Raw genomic sequence first — 16,818 nt, forward strand, 5'->3', positions numbered from 1 at the left:
AAACAACGCACAAGTCAAAGAAGCAAAATAAAAATGCTATATTAGTAAACAGAACAGACTCAGAGGAAGACTCGAGGCGTACTGTACACAGTATATGGCTTTACTGGAACAAATTTATAAGCCATACAAAACATTACTGGAAAAGTGTTACTTGAATAGCAGATTTTTTTTTTCCTTAAGAAAGCCAGGTAGCTTTAAAAAAAAAAATGGGGGAAAAAAGCAGCTAATATTTTCTAAACAAACTTTTCCTCCCAATAACTTTTTAAAATAAAATTATTTAACAAATTTTTGTTCTAGCCAATATAAAGTGGTGGTTAAATTTTTATCCAGAGGGGGAAAAGATAATTTAAAAAAAATGGCTACTTTAACAGTCACCTGACTTTCAGCCCCTCATTTGTACAGAAGATTTTCTTGTCTCCACATTTATACACCATGAGGCTGTCTGCATTACCAAGGAGTTCAAATAACTACACCCCCAGCCCATCTACTGTCTGTCTGTGGAGTAGTGGTAAAGCTCAGATCCCACTCGGTTCCAATAAAGAGCAGCTGATAATTGTCAATAATAGTAAAAAGAAAGAAAACTGCCACTAAAAGAATAAAAAATACTTCTCATTTCATTTAAGAATATGGATGAAAGCAGGAGAAAAACAAAAATAACTCCCCCCATCCCCCAAAACAATTACTAGGTATGAGTGATAAAGATGAAACAAAGCACAGCATTGCACAGACTGATCTATCCCTGCTTTGCTTGACACCATAAAGAACATTTTAGCGGAGAACGTAAGTGTCAGGATTTAATAGAGAGTGGAGTGCAGGTTATTACAGGCTGAGAAGAGAGTTCAAAAGATACTTTGCTGTTATCTAAGCATATGGAAAACTAGTAAGTAAAGTCCTCCCTGCTGCTCCAGACTGGCACATCCAAGTTGTTTCGATACCAGCGAGATCTCTGGGTTTGATAAGTGATTTTCTGTGGTCCTTAGATAATCTAAAGTAACCCAGGCAGGTAATTTAAAGCCAGGACAACACATCTCATGCTCAAATCTCATCAGTACGGACAAGAAAAAACCCATAACCTACTGGTGGATGGAGTATCAGTCTTAGCTTTGAATTTCCTCCAATCTTCTGTCATTTTCTGACAACTCCAATGTTTCATAAAACTGTTATTTTGATATTTTTTTCATTGCTTTCTTTTCTATTATTCTTTCTTTTGAGTAGTTTGTATTGTTTGTCTGACAGGAAGAAGAATAAAGAAGCATTTTGCACTATTTGATAAGTGCATGAATGCAAGTTACATGCAATTTTTCAAGCAATAACCACTCGTGAGACAGACCGCATCCATTTTTAAATGAAACTGTACTGTCAAAATAGTCTATTAGGCTAGTCCAATTGCTTTCACTAAAGTTAGAAAATTGTTTCTTTATTAGTGAAGGATCTCATAACTTTATAACACTATAAGCAATTGTAAAGGTACGGCAATAGAAAAGAAAATCTATGCATTGTCACTGCTATTTACAAAGAAAAAAAGAAAGAGGAATTAATGAATCTAGACATTTAAAAAGAATTAAAATATTTGTGTCAAGACACAGTAACACAAGGCTGGCACATAAGGTTCATTTAAGAACTTGAAGTCAATAGAAATATTGGCTGCTAAGGTACAAACATGGAAGCTAATGAATTCTAAGGGGTGAGATTTTGTCTTTGATTGCACAGACTGAATCCAGATGCATTGCTCAAGGGATAACAAGCTCAACAATGTATGAGACTGGCTCAGGATACTGCCCTTAGCCTTCTGCATCTCTGTGTCCAGTCATTTGTGAACTGAAGGGGAAAAAAGAGGTTCCTATTTCTTTTACCATAAGAACAATGAAATCCTAAATAAAGCATAAAATTTGCTTTATTGCAACATATATGTCTGCTAATAAGCCAATCAACAGCCATGGAGTTGAAGTCAGCATTGCTGAGTTACTTGAAATAAAGATTTGGGGTTATCAAAAAGCAGGGAATGGTGAATTAAGGCTGAGCAAGGCAGGCCTCCAGAGCGGAGAATAAGAAAGGTCAGGCTCAGCTCCAAGATGGGCTGTAGTACAGCTGCTGGTGGGGCTGGCGGACAGGCAAGGGATGGAATAGGACAGAAGGCAGCTATCTCCTGAGATGCTGCGCCTGCACCTCCCCTAACTTGCGATCAGAATTGCTGTGATTTGTTTTGCCAATGTAATGCAGACATGCCTGAGTTTAAAACATATTCACTTTCATGCAATATTTTGAACAAGAAATACCCCGTGGATTAGGCACAAGTCTGTGTTGTCTGCCAGGAAGCACTGCCAGAGTAATCACCCTCAGAAAAGAGTGACACTAAAAAAGCCTATTTTATATTTTTTTATGCTCAATACTTCCTAACTTTACTAACAAAAAGAAGCGCTCATTTCTGAAAGAGGAACAGACCAATGTATTACATAAATACTGCCTCATTACTGCCTCTGGAGCTGGCACTATATTAATGCTGTTACTGCTATTAGATTAATCCAAGTGCAGAACTAATGTAAATTGAGACCTAAATGCTGTCTCAAAATGAGGACACAAAATGAGACAGCAGTGTTTTGGATGCCTTTTATCAGAAATTGCACATTATTTTTTAATTGTCAGGCATCACGGAGCCAAAAGCATCCAAACCCAATGTTTTCACAAGACAAATTGATGCAACTTTTGGCTTTCTATAAAAAGGAAATTAAATCCTGCACCCAATCTTACAAAACCAATAGTGGCAGATGACACAAATGTTTAGATGTGCAAGCTGATTTATTGGAGACAACTACTGCAATGGCATCGACAAGTGGCCAAGGCGGTTTTTTACAAGCGGCCAACTGGTCTATCGTTATCTGATCTGGGGCTTTTTTCTTTACATACAAAGCAAAACTGTACTTTTGTACTTGAAGACAAAGAGGAAAAAAGAAAATTGAGTAAAAAATGAACTCATTATTTTATTCTGTCAACAAAGAATAACCAGGCACCAGCAAAAACTGAGATGCCATCTACTTTGTTATTTAAGCAGATTCTTTTCCTACTTCTGGATATATCATCGCATTCACTGTTCCCAGAACTACTGCAGACTCCTACTGCAATTGGTTTATCTGCCCGTGATGACCCTGGTGGCTTGAGGCATCGGTTTTGGCAGTGCTAATCTAACATTGCAAATGTCAAGACAGCCCACATGGCACGCTCCCCAAACAGCTGCAGAACAGCTGTCCCAATCTGACCTCTCACTGATATACTGGATTTAACCATGGGAAAACAATTTAATATGCAGCAGAGATGGGATCAAGGCTGAAAATCGAGATCCAGGTTTTGCTGGACCAGAAAGCCTTTTCTGCAGTTGGGCTACAGCTGATAGCCTTTTGCAAAAGGCTGAATCCATCTGGATTTTGAATATGCTGAAGTTGGTGAGGGTGCTCTTTATTGCTGGGTAGCTAGTTATATAAATAACTGTAGATAAATATGCATATATATGCATGCTTCAGTAATTACACAGAAAATTATACTTAATATGCACTATTTAGGTAACTATTCTAACCCTAGGATAAATTGATAGAGGGAAGAAAAAGGTCTGGGTTGGTTCAGATACAAAACTCCAGAGCTGATCTGTGACAATTTATTTAGTGCAAGTCACTTTACACCAGCTCACACAGTTCAAACCAAGCCACTTCCACACAGTGTTGTGCCTAACCCTGGGCCCCAAGCTGCACTCCCAGCATGAGAAAAAAAATAAAAAAAAAGAAGAAAAAATAAACAACAACCCCCAAACCAAAAAAAAACCCTTCTAACATATCAGCACAGACAGAAATGAGGCTCTGAAAGTAGGACCACTATTGCAGCAATCTAACACTGGTTAGGACTGAAGCACTGAACACGAAAAAGAGTGTGTTCGATGCCGAGGTACACACCTCTTCCTCTGAACTGTCACTCAGGTCATTGGCAAGTGAGGCACTCAAGGAGGCCGCCTTGGGCTCCAGGTAGCAGAGGCACATAGCCAGAGGAAAGGAGAGAGTGAGGGCGTATGGCACTGAGAAAGAGGCAGAGAGCAGAAAGAAAAAAATGAAGAGGAAACAAGGCACGAGGGAGGGGGAGCGGATGGGGAGGTAATGCTGCACGCTGGCAGGCAGGAAGTTGGTTTCGGAGAGGTTAGGGAGTGACAGGTAGCCATCATCATCCAGGAGGGAAGGAAATGACTCTGGAAGTTGCAAGGAGAAGGAAAACAGCGTTCTGCCCTTGCCAGCTTTTTGCTTGTAGCCGAAAGCCATGTCTTGCTCGGCGGAGCAAACTCGCCCCTTTCTGTCAGAGTCTGGCTCCGACTCGCTGTGTTCTGGAGCGCTCTCTTTGGGCGCCTCACAGCCTAAGGACTTTGTCCGAGCTCTCTCCTTGCATCTCCTGCGAAGCTTTGCTGAAGATACATGGGGGCCAGGTTGAGAGGATGGCGAGGGGTGGTGGGAGTCAGTGCCAAGCACAGATGTCTGGTGACAGAGAAAGAGCAGCAAACAAGGCGCAAAAGCAAAAGGACAAAAAGAAAACTGTAATTAGTTAATTTTCTTCCGTGATGATAAATAATATATATTATATATATAAAATTATAAACAGTATTTTAATACCACAGCTTTCCACTGAATTAAACGGTGCATGTTCCTATGCCACACACTACAGGTATTAGTGATTTGAGATTCCAGCTTACAAAAGGCAACTTCTTGATTCAACGTTTGCCTAGTCCTCTCTGCAGCACAGGGTTTACTTAAAGGCCTCCACGGCCACGTGTGGAGTTCTGGGTTCTGCCAGTTTCCACTTACTGTAAGACTGGCTTCTGATCATAAGGAGTTTTCAACATGAAGTACATGGAGAGCAACAAAGAAAGAAGGGAATGTATTTCTAACACCAACACTGCTTGTGACAGCATTCCTGCAGTCAGGAAGAGACCCAGTGGGGGTCAAAAGTTTCCCATCTATGTCTTGGACAACCTCAACAGTAATAATTAAAACTCCAAGAATTTGAAACTCTACATGCCCAAAATCCTCCACTGCAATATTAAAAAAAAAAAACAAAACCAAAACCATCTAGGTCCTAAACCTAACTAAAACACATTCTGGTTTGGGAAGGGGGCATAAAAATCCATATGTTAACTGCTACTGATGGAAGAAAAAGTCACTCGATACCCACCCTAGCAGCCAGGTCCTCAGCACAGCCCCCACCACCACTCAGGCTGCCCTCTCCTGGGCATCCCCACAGCCCTGCCCTCAACCCCTGCCCACGGTGAGCGGGAGCAGGCACAGCTGGGAACTCACCCCCTCCCAGCCATGCACCCTGTCATCCCTCCATGCTGCACGCCACCGGTGGCACATCGAAAGAAGGGAGCTGAGGTGTGTGGCTAGGCAGGCCCCATGTTCTCTCACTGGGGATCTGAAGGGGGGCTGACCAGAGAGAGGTCTGTGCCCCACACAGCCACATCTCCTCATAGTCAAAATGTGACCCTCTACCTACAGGGAAGAGATAAAAATGCACCCAATGCTTTTGCTACAAATTTTATCCCAATGCAAAGAATACTGGCTACCAACAAGCAGGAGTTACTTTGGTATGCCACTTGTAGGGTATTCAAATGGTCTTTCAGGTCATTTGAGGACAAAAAATTGGTAGGAGAAGGGAGGTGATTCAGCAGGAATGGTGACTGTCATTTCACAAGCTCCCTGTGGGCAGCCACAACTGTTTTTTAGAAGGACAACAACCACTATTATCACCAAAATGCATATCCCAGTACAACACATCTGACACAATGCTGATGGATTTGAGATGTTTTGGCCAAAGTCCACCAGGTGCACTTAGCTGAAGTGGCACATTGGTTCCATGACCAAACCCTAAGTGCCTGAGCTGCTCCATCCATAGTGCATCTCCCCAAGGAGCTATAAAAGCCATTTCAACTGCACTGCCACTCCAGACTCCCAAAAGCAAAATGTCTTCAAAGCCAAAACAGCATTTGCCTCTTTAAGATGGTGTCAAATTGGAGGCAACAAAGAGGGATCCAAGTTTTAGACAGAGGCTGTATCAATGCTAGCTACTAAGCCCAATCTTTACCAGGTATATTAATGGTAGAAATGGGATTTAAGCCAAGTAATTACACGGTAGAACTCCCTTCCCTCCTCTTAATATTTTGCATCTCTCTCTTCTCTAATAATCCATCAGTTCAGGCAATCTGTATGCTCAAATTAAGCAATCAAAACCAAGTCTAGCTTCAAACTGCTTACAGGTGTCTTTATGTGTTTAATGCGGTAAGCTCAAGTCAAAATTTAATGCCTTATGTGAGCTAAATACACAGAACTTCTCTTTATATTCTGAAGGCAAAAAAAGCCAAAGTAAATGTATTCTTTGCTAATACAGACTATTCACTTACTGACATCTTCGCAGTGTTAATATTTAGAATAACTTCTGGTACTTAAACACACATGGATAAAACAAAGGCAAAATGTCTTAATGGAAAAGCTGAAAACCTAACTATACAATTCATATGCCCTTACACAGGAATTTGATTTCAAGCTTGTTTTGTGTTTCTTGAAGCCCTATTCTCTTTACGATGAACGACAAAGCTGTTGGCAGGTCGGTGTGGAAGCAGGACTAAGATCTCTATAGGCTTACAGAACTGAAGCTCTATTAATGGCTGGTTTAAACAGAACCCACCTCTTGAGTGGGGTGTAAAAATTAATAATTTCTGCATAATTAAGTTCCATCAAAATAGTCTCTTAAAATACCTTTGACTATTTCTAGCTATATAAGGATTGACAGAAATTTACAAACGTTTGGAACAGAACTAGCTTCTATTGGATGTTTTCTGCGTATTTGATTTTCATCAATCTTTCCCCATGCAGAAACTAATAGAGTTCCAAGGAGACCCCAGCTAAATTTTGTAGAGATTATCTTTTTAATGCTACAATTACAGCATACACTTTCAAAAGAAAATCTTTTCTCATTTGCAATTTTCAGTAATTCAATTTGTTTCTGATTTTTGGTACCACAATTGCAACTCTTTTTGAGAACTTGATCCTTTACTTATGTAACTCATTGTGGCCTTATATGATAAAGCTAGAAATTCAGATTTTAACATTTGCATGCGTGGGTATAAAGGTTTTTCTTTCTAAATGATGAGGGTAAAGCTTATTTGTTTAGCAAGTGCATTACACAGTACACTTTTTGAACGCGATTGTACTGTATTTCTCTTCACTGTCAATCTCTAGTGACTGTTTTCTCTGTCCTCCTGTTTGATGTACGCCATATTAAAAACTGATTAGATATTATGCACAACCATGTGCGTATGTGTATGTGGTGGTGGTGGGATTGGAGATGATGAGCTGTGACTCAAGTTTAACAACTAAGAAAAGAACCATCAATGAAAACTGCTTTCTTCAATACAAAACTTCAAACGAGGGAAGCAAATGCTTTTGTAAGCCAGGAAAAGAAAGCTTATATTAAAGCAGATTAATACCCAGAACTTAATAGAGAAAAAAATGCCCATTGAAATTCATGCAAGGAAACAGAGTGCTATGGCAAGTATAAGAGAAAAATACAATAGTTTAAAGCACAGAGCTACATACAAGAATGCAGAACTGTTTTGTTGCCTTGTCAAAATATAAAAAACATTATGGCCATACTAAAGTCAAAATACAATGGAAGACCAAAGGAGCAAACATGCACTGCCAGGCTTCTTTTGGGAGCTCTTGAATACTATGTAAAAAACACCGGGTTGACTGTTAAACAGATTTAAAAAAGCAGTCCAAGGCAGGAACTAATTTTTACAACATCCTATGAAAACTGAAACGACTACAGAAACACTGATTTAAGACATATATACATAGTATATTTCTTTTCACGGAACTTGTTTTATCTCCTCCCTCCCTCCCTAAAAATTCTGTGTTTCTCCAAGCACTCTCCAGGCAGCTCTGTTGAATACAAAACCCTGAAAACTCTACCTTGGTGTCATGACGTATTGCTGAAATTGGGGTGACTTCCTCTGCTCTCTTCTTTTTGCCCTCTTCATCATCTTTCTCCTCTTCTGTCTTTTTCTCTGGAGTCACAGTGGTTATCAAGTTGGTCTGAGAGATGCCCTTTGTTGTGGCGTACTGGCCAGTACCAACCTCTGCAGCAGACACAGAATCCTTCATGTACATTTCATGGTTTTCATTCACAGATGCTAAAAGCAAATATTTAAAGAGGGAAAGTCTGAAATAGCTTTAGCTGAGAAGCTGCATAAAATTAAAAAAGCTGGTTTAGAAAAACATTTGAGATAATGCTGAAAACACAAATATGTCATGTTTCAGAAAACCAGAAGCATTTAAATAAATGATTTACTTGAAATAAAGCTCGTAGCTTTTATATGCATAAACAGATTTTATGGATGTGTATACACACATTACTGTAGCTAATGTGTGCATTACACAGTTGTTAAATGTTAGCAAGCCATTTAAAGTACTACTGTAGTAAAACACTAGAAAAAAAATTCAATGCATTGCCACAGTTATCAGGCAGGAAACATAAGGAGAACCGGCTATGACATCAGCCATGGGGGTGGAAGAGATGTTTTTTTTAAATCTGTCAGAATATAACAATGCGGATCAAATGCACAGTTAGTAAGGTGCTGCATTATAGAAAATGACAATATTCATGTAACACAGGCATAATACCTGAGAAAAAATGAAATGTGATCCTTGTATTACTGAGTACTAAAGTCTGCCAGTTAGGTGAGCTCATTATCCTAAAAAATTCTGAGAAGCGATATCATTCAATTCAGTGGACCAGTCTTCAATAATTCAGCAAACTTAGAAATATATAAATAATTTTGAAATAAATGTACATTTATACATAGAATGTAATAAAAACTTCAACAGACCCTGCTCCTGAATATTGTGTAACTAATTTCTAAGCCAATAAGATTATTCAAATTTATGAAGTTCCTTGCATCTGTAACAAATGACAGCCTGGATCACAGTATAATCACAGTGCAGAATGTTACAGTCACATCTGCATCATAGTAACGATGCTGGTAAAGAAACTGTAAGCACTGATTAAAAAAACACCTCTTTCCCCCATTTGCACGTAGGCCAATTAACATCACAAAATCCCTGCAGAGTCTAACAAATGCTGGGAAAAGCATTTCAGGTATCTTGTCTCTTGGGAATGCGCTTAGGAGGTGGGAGAAAGCAAAGGGAGTAGAGGGAGACATCTTGCTTAGATGTTACAAACAAAATAACGCAGAAGGATAATTTCTGCTTTGAAACACATGCACAGCAATCAGGTCACCAGTTGCTTGGTAACGAGCAAGAAGCGCATCAGTATTAGAAGATTCCAAAATAATTAATGACAAGCAGCACCTTTAGGGGGAGAGAAAAAGGTTTGTCACTTGTACTTTTAAATCAAAGCTTCTCTCCCTCCCCACCACCAACTATACTCATTGCAATTTGTGATATTCTGCAGGAGAATTCACCTTTTTTTCAATCTGTAATGATTCTGAATTTAGACTCGGTCTTTTTTCTAAAAAAATAAGTTGCAAAACTACAACCCCTTTTTACTCAACAGCTGATAACAGTAACAGCTGATGGAAGTCGCTGATACTCTGAATCACATGTTGATTTAACCTAAGCAAGCAGCAGAACCTTGACCTCCACAAACCAAGGATAAAGAGAGAAAGGACATGGTTTTAAGCTGCGTGTTACTCTGTCTCATACCTTCAAAAGTAATGTACAAAAAAAGTCTTTTAGAGCTCATCCGACTAGGACATGAGGTAATTGGAAGCAAGTGTTATTACTCAAGAGAAATAATTAATTTCTGAATTGCATCAAGCTTAAGTCAAAACCTCCATAGGAAAAAAAGATAGATTTAACCAAAACCCAAAGAGTCACTCATGCAAACCCAGAAAAAGTGTTGACGCCTGAATTTCTTGGGCAGACAGGTCCAGTCATCCTGTTGCTCCCCAAAGCAGGGAAATGGTCTACAGGTGTGAGACGAAGGAGAGAAGCTCTGTGATGAGTGGGCTCCCAAGGACATCCTCTAGGGAAACACTTTGTAAGGACTACAGCAGTACATTTAGCATGGAATTTCTCTGCATCCTCCCCTACCCCTGCACTGAACGCGCAGGTACTCACAGCCTCTACTCAGCTGAAGCTCAAGGAGATGATACGACAAGAGGTTCATATTTAACCTAGAGCAGTGACCACTGTAACAGTAGCTTTTGACAAACTCAGCTGAGAGGACCTTACCACCATCTAAGCTGCGAGACATGGTGTAACGTTTACTAGAAGACCGCTCAAAGTAAGGTGCAGGACGGTCTATGAGGGCACTGGCTCTTCTCGTCTGGGCCTGCGTCCGACCGCTGTAGCGAAACTTGGAGCCCAGCGTAAGGAACTTCTTTGGAGGCGCTTCAGGCAGCAGGAGCCTAAAACACACCAAGTAGTACACCTGTTACTCCCCCTCCTCCAAAATCAGTCCACTCTTTCTGCAGAGGAGAGAAGACGACTGCTGGGTATCACTCTCCATCGTAACCTGTGCCTCACCGGTCTGCAGCTAAAAGGGAATCAAAGGATTGCCCCTCATACAGCATGACAAAACCATTTAGCTAATGCATTTGAAGATTTGAGTTCTTCCTAATAGTCAAGAATCACTCAGCTCCTTCCTGCTTGAAAATCAGATTTATTATCTTCTAATCACCAAAACTAAATACAAGGTGTTCCTTGTACCAGGAACCCTCATTGTGCTGAAATACTTTTACTTCAAATTTAACATGGTGCTGCTATGCTGAGGATAGGGCCAGAACAGATTTCCAGTGAATGCCAGGCAGTACTCATTCACAGGGTTGCAGACATTTTTCAGGTTAGAGCTTTCCCACCCTCTGCATTTTGGCCACGGGGGAGCTGGTTGAAGAAGCCATTCTCCTGCTACGGAGTTTATGCTTCAGACATTGATTTTTCATTAAAAAGCAGAAAATACACCAAAAATGCACACCATATCTCTTTAGATCTTTTGCTGCTAAGACTGCATTTCATACGAACATACAGACAGCCTGAACCAACAGTTTTAGGAAAGGAGAGAAATTCTTCAGTCCTCCCAAACATCCGCCAGAGGGGGTTTTTAAGCACCAAACACCCTTTCAAGTTGTTGAAAATCTCACTCTTTTGGGTTTCCTTTGTTAAGTATCTCTGATGACTATCTTAGCACAAACTGATTACAGCATTTATTCCACTATCCCAAACTTTTCTTGGGTCTTCTTAGAAGTCAAAAAATAGCTGCAAAATTCCACAGTAATCCAAAAATTACAGCTATGGATTGGGTATTTTAGGTGACTAAAAAATAAACTACCTACTACTGTCTGTACTTTCATATGTAATTAAATAAAAATATCCTTTTTCTTTTTAGATTCTTACCCACATCCCCCAGCAATCTTCCATGTAAGTTGTTCTCCCTATTCAAGTTTATGTGCAGAAGTGCAGCAGTCCTTCATCCTTTTAATTATAGTCGCTGATAATACCACGGCACAGATAAAGCAAAATGATTAATTAGGACCATATGGTGATTTTTAAGCAGTATCTTTCTAAAATAGTACGAATAATTTGGGAGAAACATTTCAAATTTTGAAGAAGCAACAACCTTCCCTTGTCTGCTCAGAGGTACCTCATGATCAAAAAGACAATTTGATTCAAAGGGTTTTGTCTCTGCTGACAAAATTGATCTTTTCTGTTGCTTTTTATATCACACCTTTAGGAAAAGAAATCAACATACCTGAAAAATGTATGGTGTTCAACACACACTTTCCATAAGCGCTTTGCAGCACGATGATTTGGCAACTTAAACCCAATAGTGCTTTCAAACTGCTCAAACTAGGTAGGAAAAAAGAATAAGTACGTTTTTGATGCTGTGCATCTATTTTTAGACAGTGTACACAGGTTCATCTTCATTTCCTCTGTCTGTATCATCTCATTGCAAGGGTGAACATATATGCTCATGTATATAACCACATATATTCTACAGATTACTGTCTGGGAAAGAAGCTGAGTGATAATAAATGGCAACCTTTGAGGATCATTTTTGTGGGAAAACACTGGTAATGAGCAGGAGGTTTTTTATAGTGACAGTGATGTCTTATACCCCACAGTAACAAAGAGATCAGTTAAGACTTGGAAGACTTCTGAGAAAAACATCACTAAGTTTTTTAACGCTGTTGATTTAATTTTACCAGTTTAAACTACAGTGGGAAGCCTGGTAATATCTGAGGGGAGCAATAGTCCCTAGGGACTGATTTGGCCTCACATAGCCTTAGACTAAGGAGATTTATAGTGAAAGAACTACAGTTAGTAAATCACAGTGGTTATAGCTAATTTATCTGCTGAGGAGGATGAGGCAAAGACAGGTAATTGAAAAGAGTTGTCTGGGGATACTAAGACACCTTTTTAGATTGTGCTGCAAACTTATATATTTCAGATGCAGAAGCTGTTCCAGCTACAACTACTGTAACATGATGATGGCTACATGCAGATAGCTGAGTAGGTGAAACAGAGTTGCTGTGATGGTGGAAAGGTAGGCAGAAGGGCGCTTGTAAGAAAGCCTGCTTCCCTATGGAAGCTGATAGAGAAACAAGGCAGGAAACAGCAAAATAATAAAGATGACACATGGGATGGTGAATCACATTACCATCAAATGTAATTTGCAAAGAGGCTGCATTGATTATTTTATATATGGAACTATGACCTGGTCACAGGACACTATATACTAAGGCCAGCAGAGCATTGGTGGTGGAGAGCTTCAGTGCAGGCGCTGGGAACATCAGTAGCTGTTCATTTGGTTTTTTTAAATCAGACTCAAGACTGGGAATTTGGTTACTAAAGCCGTGTCTGCTGATAGGCAGGAGATGTAGTTTTGTGGATTTTAGTTTAGGACTCTAAAAGAGGCTGAGGTTCAGGGGTGGGGGACCCCAGCAGATTTCCCAGGTCAATGATGAATCATTGGCTCAGGACCCCTGTCTGCCACGCTGCATTAAGGGATAAATGCCAGCCTTCATCTAGGTGATTTCTGTCCTGGTATACAGCCCCACACTCTAAACGGATATGGGGTTTTCATCTATCACAGATCAATTATTGTACCAGCATTTAAAATGGAAATACTCCTTCACCTGTAATGATCCTGAATTTCTCCTGGGATTTTTCCTAAAAGTAATCATCTTACAGGCCAGGCTGGATGGCGCTTTGAACAACCTGGTCTAGTGGAAGGTGTCCCTGCCCACGGCAGGGTGGTTGGAACTAGATGATCGTTAAGGTCCCTTCCAACCCAAACCATTCCATGATTCCATGATTTCTGGGTGAGCGCATGCTCGGCCCGTGAGGTCGGTATTTGCTACGCATCCGGCTGAGCCACGAGAGGGCACTCGCTGTACGAGGTTTCACATCCCCTTCTCCAGAGCCAGAAGGCAGGCTCCGGTGGGCCTGGCAGGGCTAATGTGTTGAGGTTACCAAAAATGCTGAATGACGGATGCTTGACTCTCTTTTACCAGTTTCTGGATCTCTGCTCCCACTCAAAGTGTACTAGTATGATATGTTTATGAAGTTTGGTATGGCCTGTCTACATCTCTTGGTAAGATAAATAGATGCCAATTTAATATACAACATGACAGAGGATAACAAGCTCTCCATGAATAAGAAAGATGTTACTTAAATTCCCAAAGTATTCATAACAGGGATGAGCTTTTTACGTGCAGATAGCCGTATTTATTCTTTATGTTAGTTAATGGATGCAAACATAAAAATACCAAAGAAGTTTTTTTTAACCAGTATTTTAAAGAAAGTATGTACCTTATCTTTCCTAAGAAAATCAGCATAAATTAAAAAAACATAAATGGAGAGGAATGTTCAAGGCTTGTAAGACATGAAAAATCAACAAATCAATGAGAACTCAGTTCTTTTCAAGAGGTTCATTCACTAAAGAGTATCAGGATGCCCTTACCTCCCCTGGTCGGATTTTTATGTAGAAGTTGTTCCTCTTGTAGGAAATTTTCAGAACCTTTGGCCACGCAAATCTATTTATTCTGAGTCTGTCTCGATATATTAAAAGTCCACTTGCACAGACTCCTAGCATGATTTCCACTCCTTCGGAATCCTGAAAAAGCAAGCAATGTACTTTGTTGAGTATTCCTATCCTTGCATCCTACAGCACTACAGAGTCCTGTATCCTGTGTTTCTATCTGAGCTATGTCTTTTTAATGCATCAGCTGTAGTGACCTGATTTCTGAGTGCTACCCTACTCACTGAATGCATTCATGCAAGTAATAGTAAGGTTGGGCAGGGTGAAAGAAACTGAGGGCTGCCAATGTTTCCTTATATTTTAGAAAGACTCTAAAAACAGGAGGGAAATTTTGGATGTTATTAAAAGAATTGTGTCAGCCATATATCAAAATTGTATTAGCATAATAAAAAAGGGTTATTAGCATAAATACCAGATCGAAAGTAAGTAGGACAGCATAAAAATTTACGTCTCCTGGTATCACTCATCTCCATGACTAAATCTGGTAAATCCCTAGAAAGGATTTTCTTCTGTAGTTTGCTCATCTTGGCTTTAGTAGGTTTGCTAGTTTCTTTAACACTGTTGTGTGTATGCTCAGTAATTTAACTTTGAAATGCCCAGTGGGCAGAAAGTTGGGTATTTGGAACAGAAAAGATTCTTTTTTAAAGTATGGGGCTGTGCCTATGCTATAACCTACATTTGACAGGGAAGATGTAGGTCAAACACATTAGTACTACAGAAGATTTGTCTACAATCTTATTAGAATACACCCATAAATATGTATTTTTAAAATAAGAAATATACATTTCTTTTTCCTTTAGAACTCTTCAAATAGTCTAAACCAAATCTTCACTGGTTTCTATCACTGTTGGTTTTATTTAGCTAAGTACTAGTAGTGCTGGAGAAAACAAAAATCCACCTTAAAGCACTGACTGCACTAAAGCACTTGAGGAATTATTTTAAAACAACTTAAAGTCACAAAAACCTGACAGCAGAAGCTATGAAGATGTCAGTCTATGATAATCATGAAATGAATTCATAATTTTCATCTGGTTTTCCCAACCAGTCATCTTTTAAGCACATGATGAAAATCTGATTATATTTTAAAATGAACACAAAGGTACACGTGGTCAGTCATGATGAAAAGATTATGGCACAGCTTGAAATAATAATAGAAAAAAAAAATTTAAAAATCACAACATAGAAATAGTGCCACAAAGTCACTCCAGTGTTAGAGAATACACCAATAGAGGATATGTGTTCCAACAATTATAGTATCATAACCTAAAACCAGATTTTTTCTAAATAAAGCTCTTGTGTGATATTACTGTCAAGTACTGCAGAAGAGACAAAGCTAATTTTTTTCAGTACTTCAGTTTCAGTTTCCTAAGCAAAGAGTAACGCCGAAATACAGTGACCAGATTCTAAAAAAGAAAGTCTCATTGCCAGTAATCCCACTGCCTGGTGAATGCCAGAAATGCCTGTCAGCCCATACATGGCACATAGCTGCAGGTGCAAGGGGTTCCTTCTTTTGATATGCTTTTTCAAAAACTTTTTGAGAAATGCCTTCCTCCCTTTTCTCCACCTTCACCACGGATCTACATCTGTTTAAGACTTCTGTTTCTTGTCGGTGTCAGGGACTGGTTTTCAATGTGATACTACAGGTAAAATGAAACTGAGTAAAAGAATTTGGTTTTTTTTTCAGGAGAGATGTGGTTACATGGAACAGAAAACTGTTAGCTGTGACATCTGAGGCATGAAATGCTGAGCTGCACATCCCTGCAGCTCCGCATACAAACTGGGGGCTACCTCAGAATGGTGTTAGCCCAGAGGATAAATCTGTCTATTTTAACATATTTTTTATTGCAGCCTTGCACTGGATAACTGAGCACTAGTTTTAACAGCAGCTGGTGAGTCCAGCATCTGTCTAACACCTAATATATTGGCACAGCCCTAATGAATTGACATTTACATGAAGACATTTGCCACAGCATGACTTCCAAAAGGCATCCACAGAGATGCTTGTCCCCTAGCCTGACACCACCAGATCTTGCTGGCACACCTAATTAAAACTAAACATGACTTCTCATGCAGAGTCTACCTTTTCCACCTCCAGCTCAGTTTCCAGGATTATTGTTGGGTTTCCAGACACAATCTGGATACCACTGTAGCTTTTTTAAATTAAGAGAATCACTTTAGAGAGAGATTGGCTTGTCTACCAACTTCTCTTGCTCTGAGTCTTTCCATTTGAAAAAAAAAAAAAGAATAGGAAACCAGGGTACTAGGTTTTTTTTTCAGAAAAGAATAAATAAAATGGTTATCTTAGAATATCCTATCTTAAACTTCACAGCCTTTCTCCAATATTCTGTAAATAATACTTAATGCTATGTTATGTTATTTTCAGTAACAAAGCCTGAACAGGAAATATTTAGAACAGGAATCCACTTTGTTGTTGGTTTGTGGGTATCTTGGTGTTGGAAAAAAGATAACAAGTGACATTTGCCTATCCATTTCTCTCTGCTCTGAGTGTGCCTCAAGATTTTGTGCCTATCTGCAAGACACAGGGAAGGCAGTAGACTGCAGCCCATTGAGCTGTACTCAGATTTTTCATTTTCACTGAAGGCAATAAACAGAACACAAAAGATTGCCTTGAATTCTCTAACACACATGCACAGCTCCTATGAAATGCCCCAGGGACACAGTTGCAGGCTCTTTCAAGATCCAAGCTGCAAATTTATCTCAGTTCTTGAAAGG

The 16,818-nt window shown here is 39.6% G+C and overlaps 1 protein-coding gene across 29 annotated transcripts in view; it reads right to left on the reverse strand.

Annotated features, from left to right (window-relative positions):
- EPB41L3 (erythrocyte membrane protein band 4.1 like 3) overlaps positions 1-16,818 on the reverse strand; it is a 140,138-nt gene that overhangs the window by 17,035 nt on the left and 106,285 nt on the right. For 14 of the 29 annotated variants that reach the window (XM_017832210.1, XM_017832199.1, XM_017832155.1 and 11 more), the window contains 5 exons: positions 14,008-14,160; positions 11,794-11,891; positions 10,278-10,453; positions 7,995-8,215; positions 3,939-4,505 (listed from right to left, as the gene is read on the reverse strand). In XM_017832210.1, the coding sequence (XP_017687699.1) occupies positions 3,939-4,505; positions 7,995-8,215; positions 10,278-10,453; positions 11,794-11,891; positions 14,008-14,160 (1,215 nt within the window). Of the gene's footprint in view, positions 1-3,938; positions 4,506-7,994; positions 8,216-10,277; positions 10,454-11,438; positions 11,518-11,793; positions 11,892-14,007; positions 14,161-16,818 lie in introns of those variants that run through there. The other 15 variants (XM_017832265.1, XM_017832257.1, XM_017832238.1 and 12 more) reach the window with 4 other exon arrangements.

The sequence above is a fragment of the Lepidothrix coronata genome, unplaced genomic scaffold (assembly GCF_001604755.1).
Source record: "Lepidothrix coronata isolate B3197 unplaced genomic scaffold, Lepidothrix_coronata-1.0 Scaffold6, whole genome shotgun sequence".
Lineage (NCBI taxonomy): Eukaryota > Metazoa > Chordata > Aves > Passeriformes > Pipridae > Lepidothrix > Lepidothrix coronata.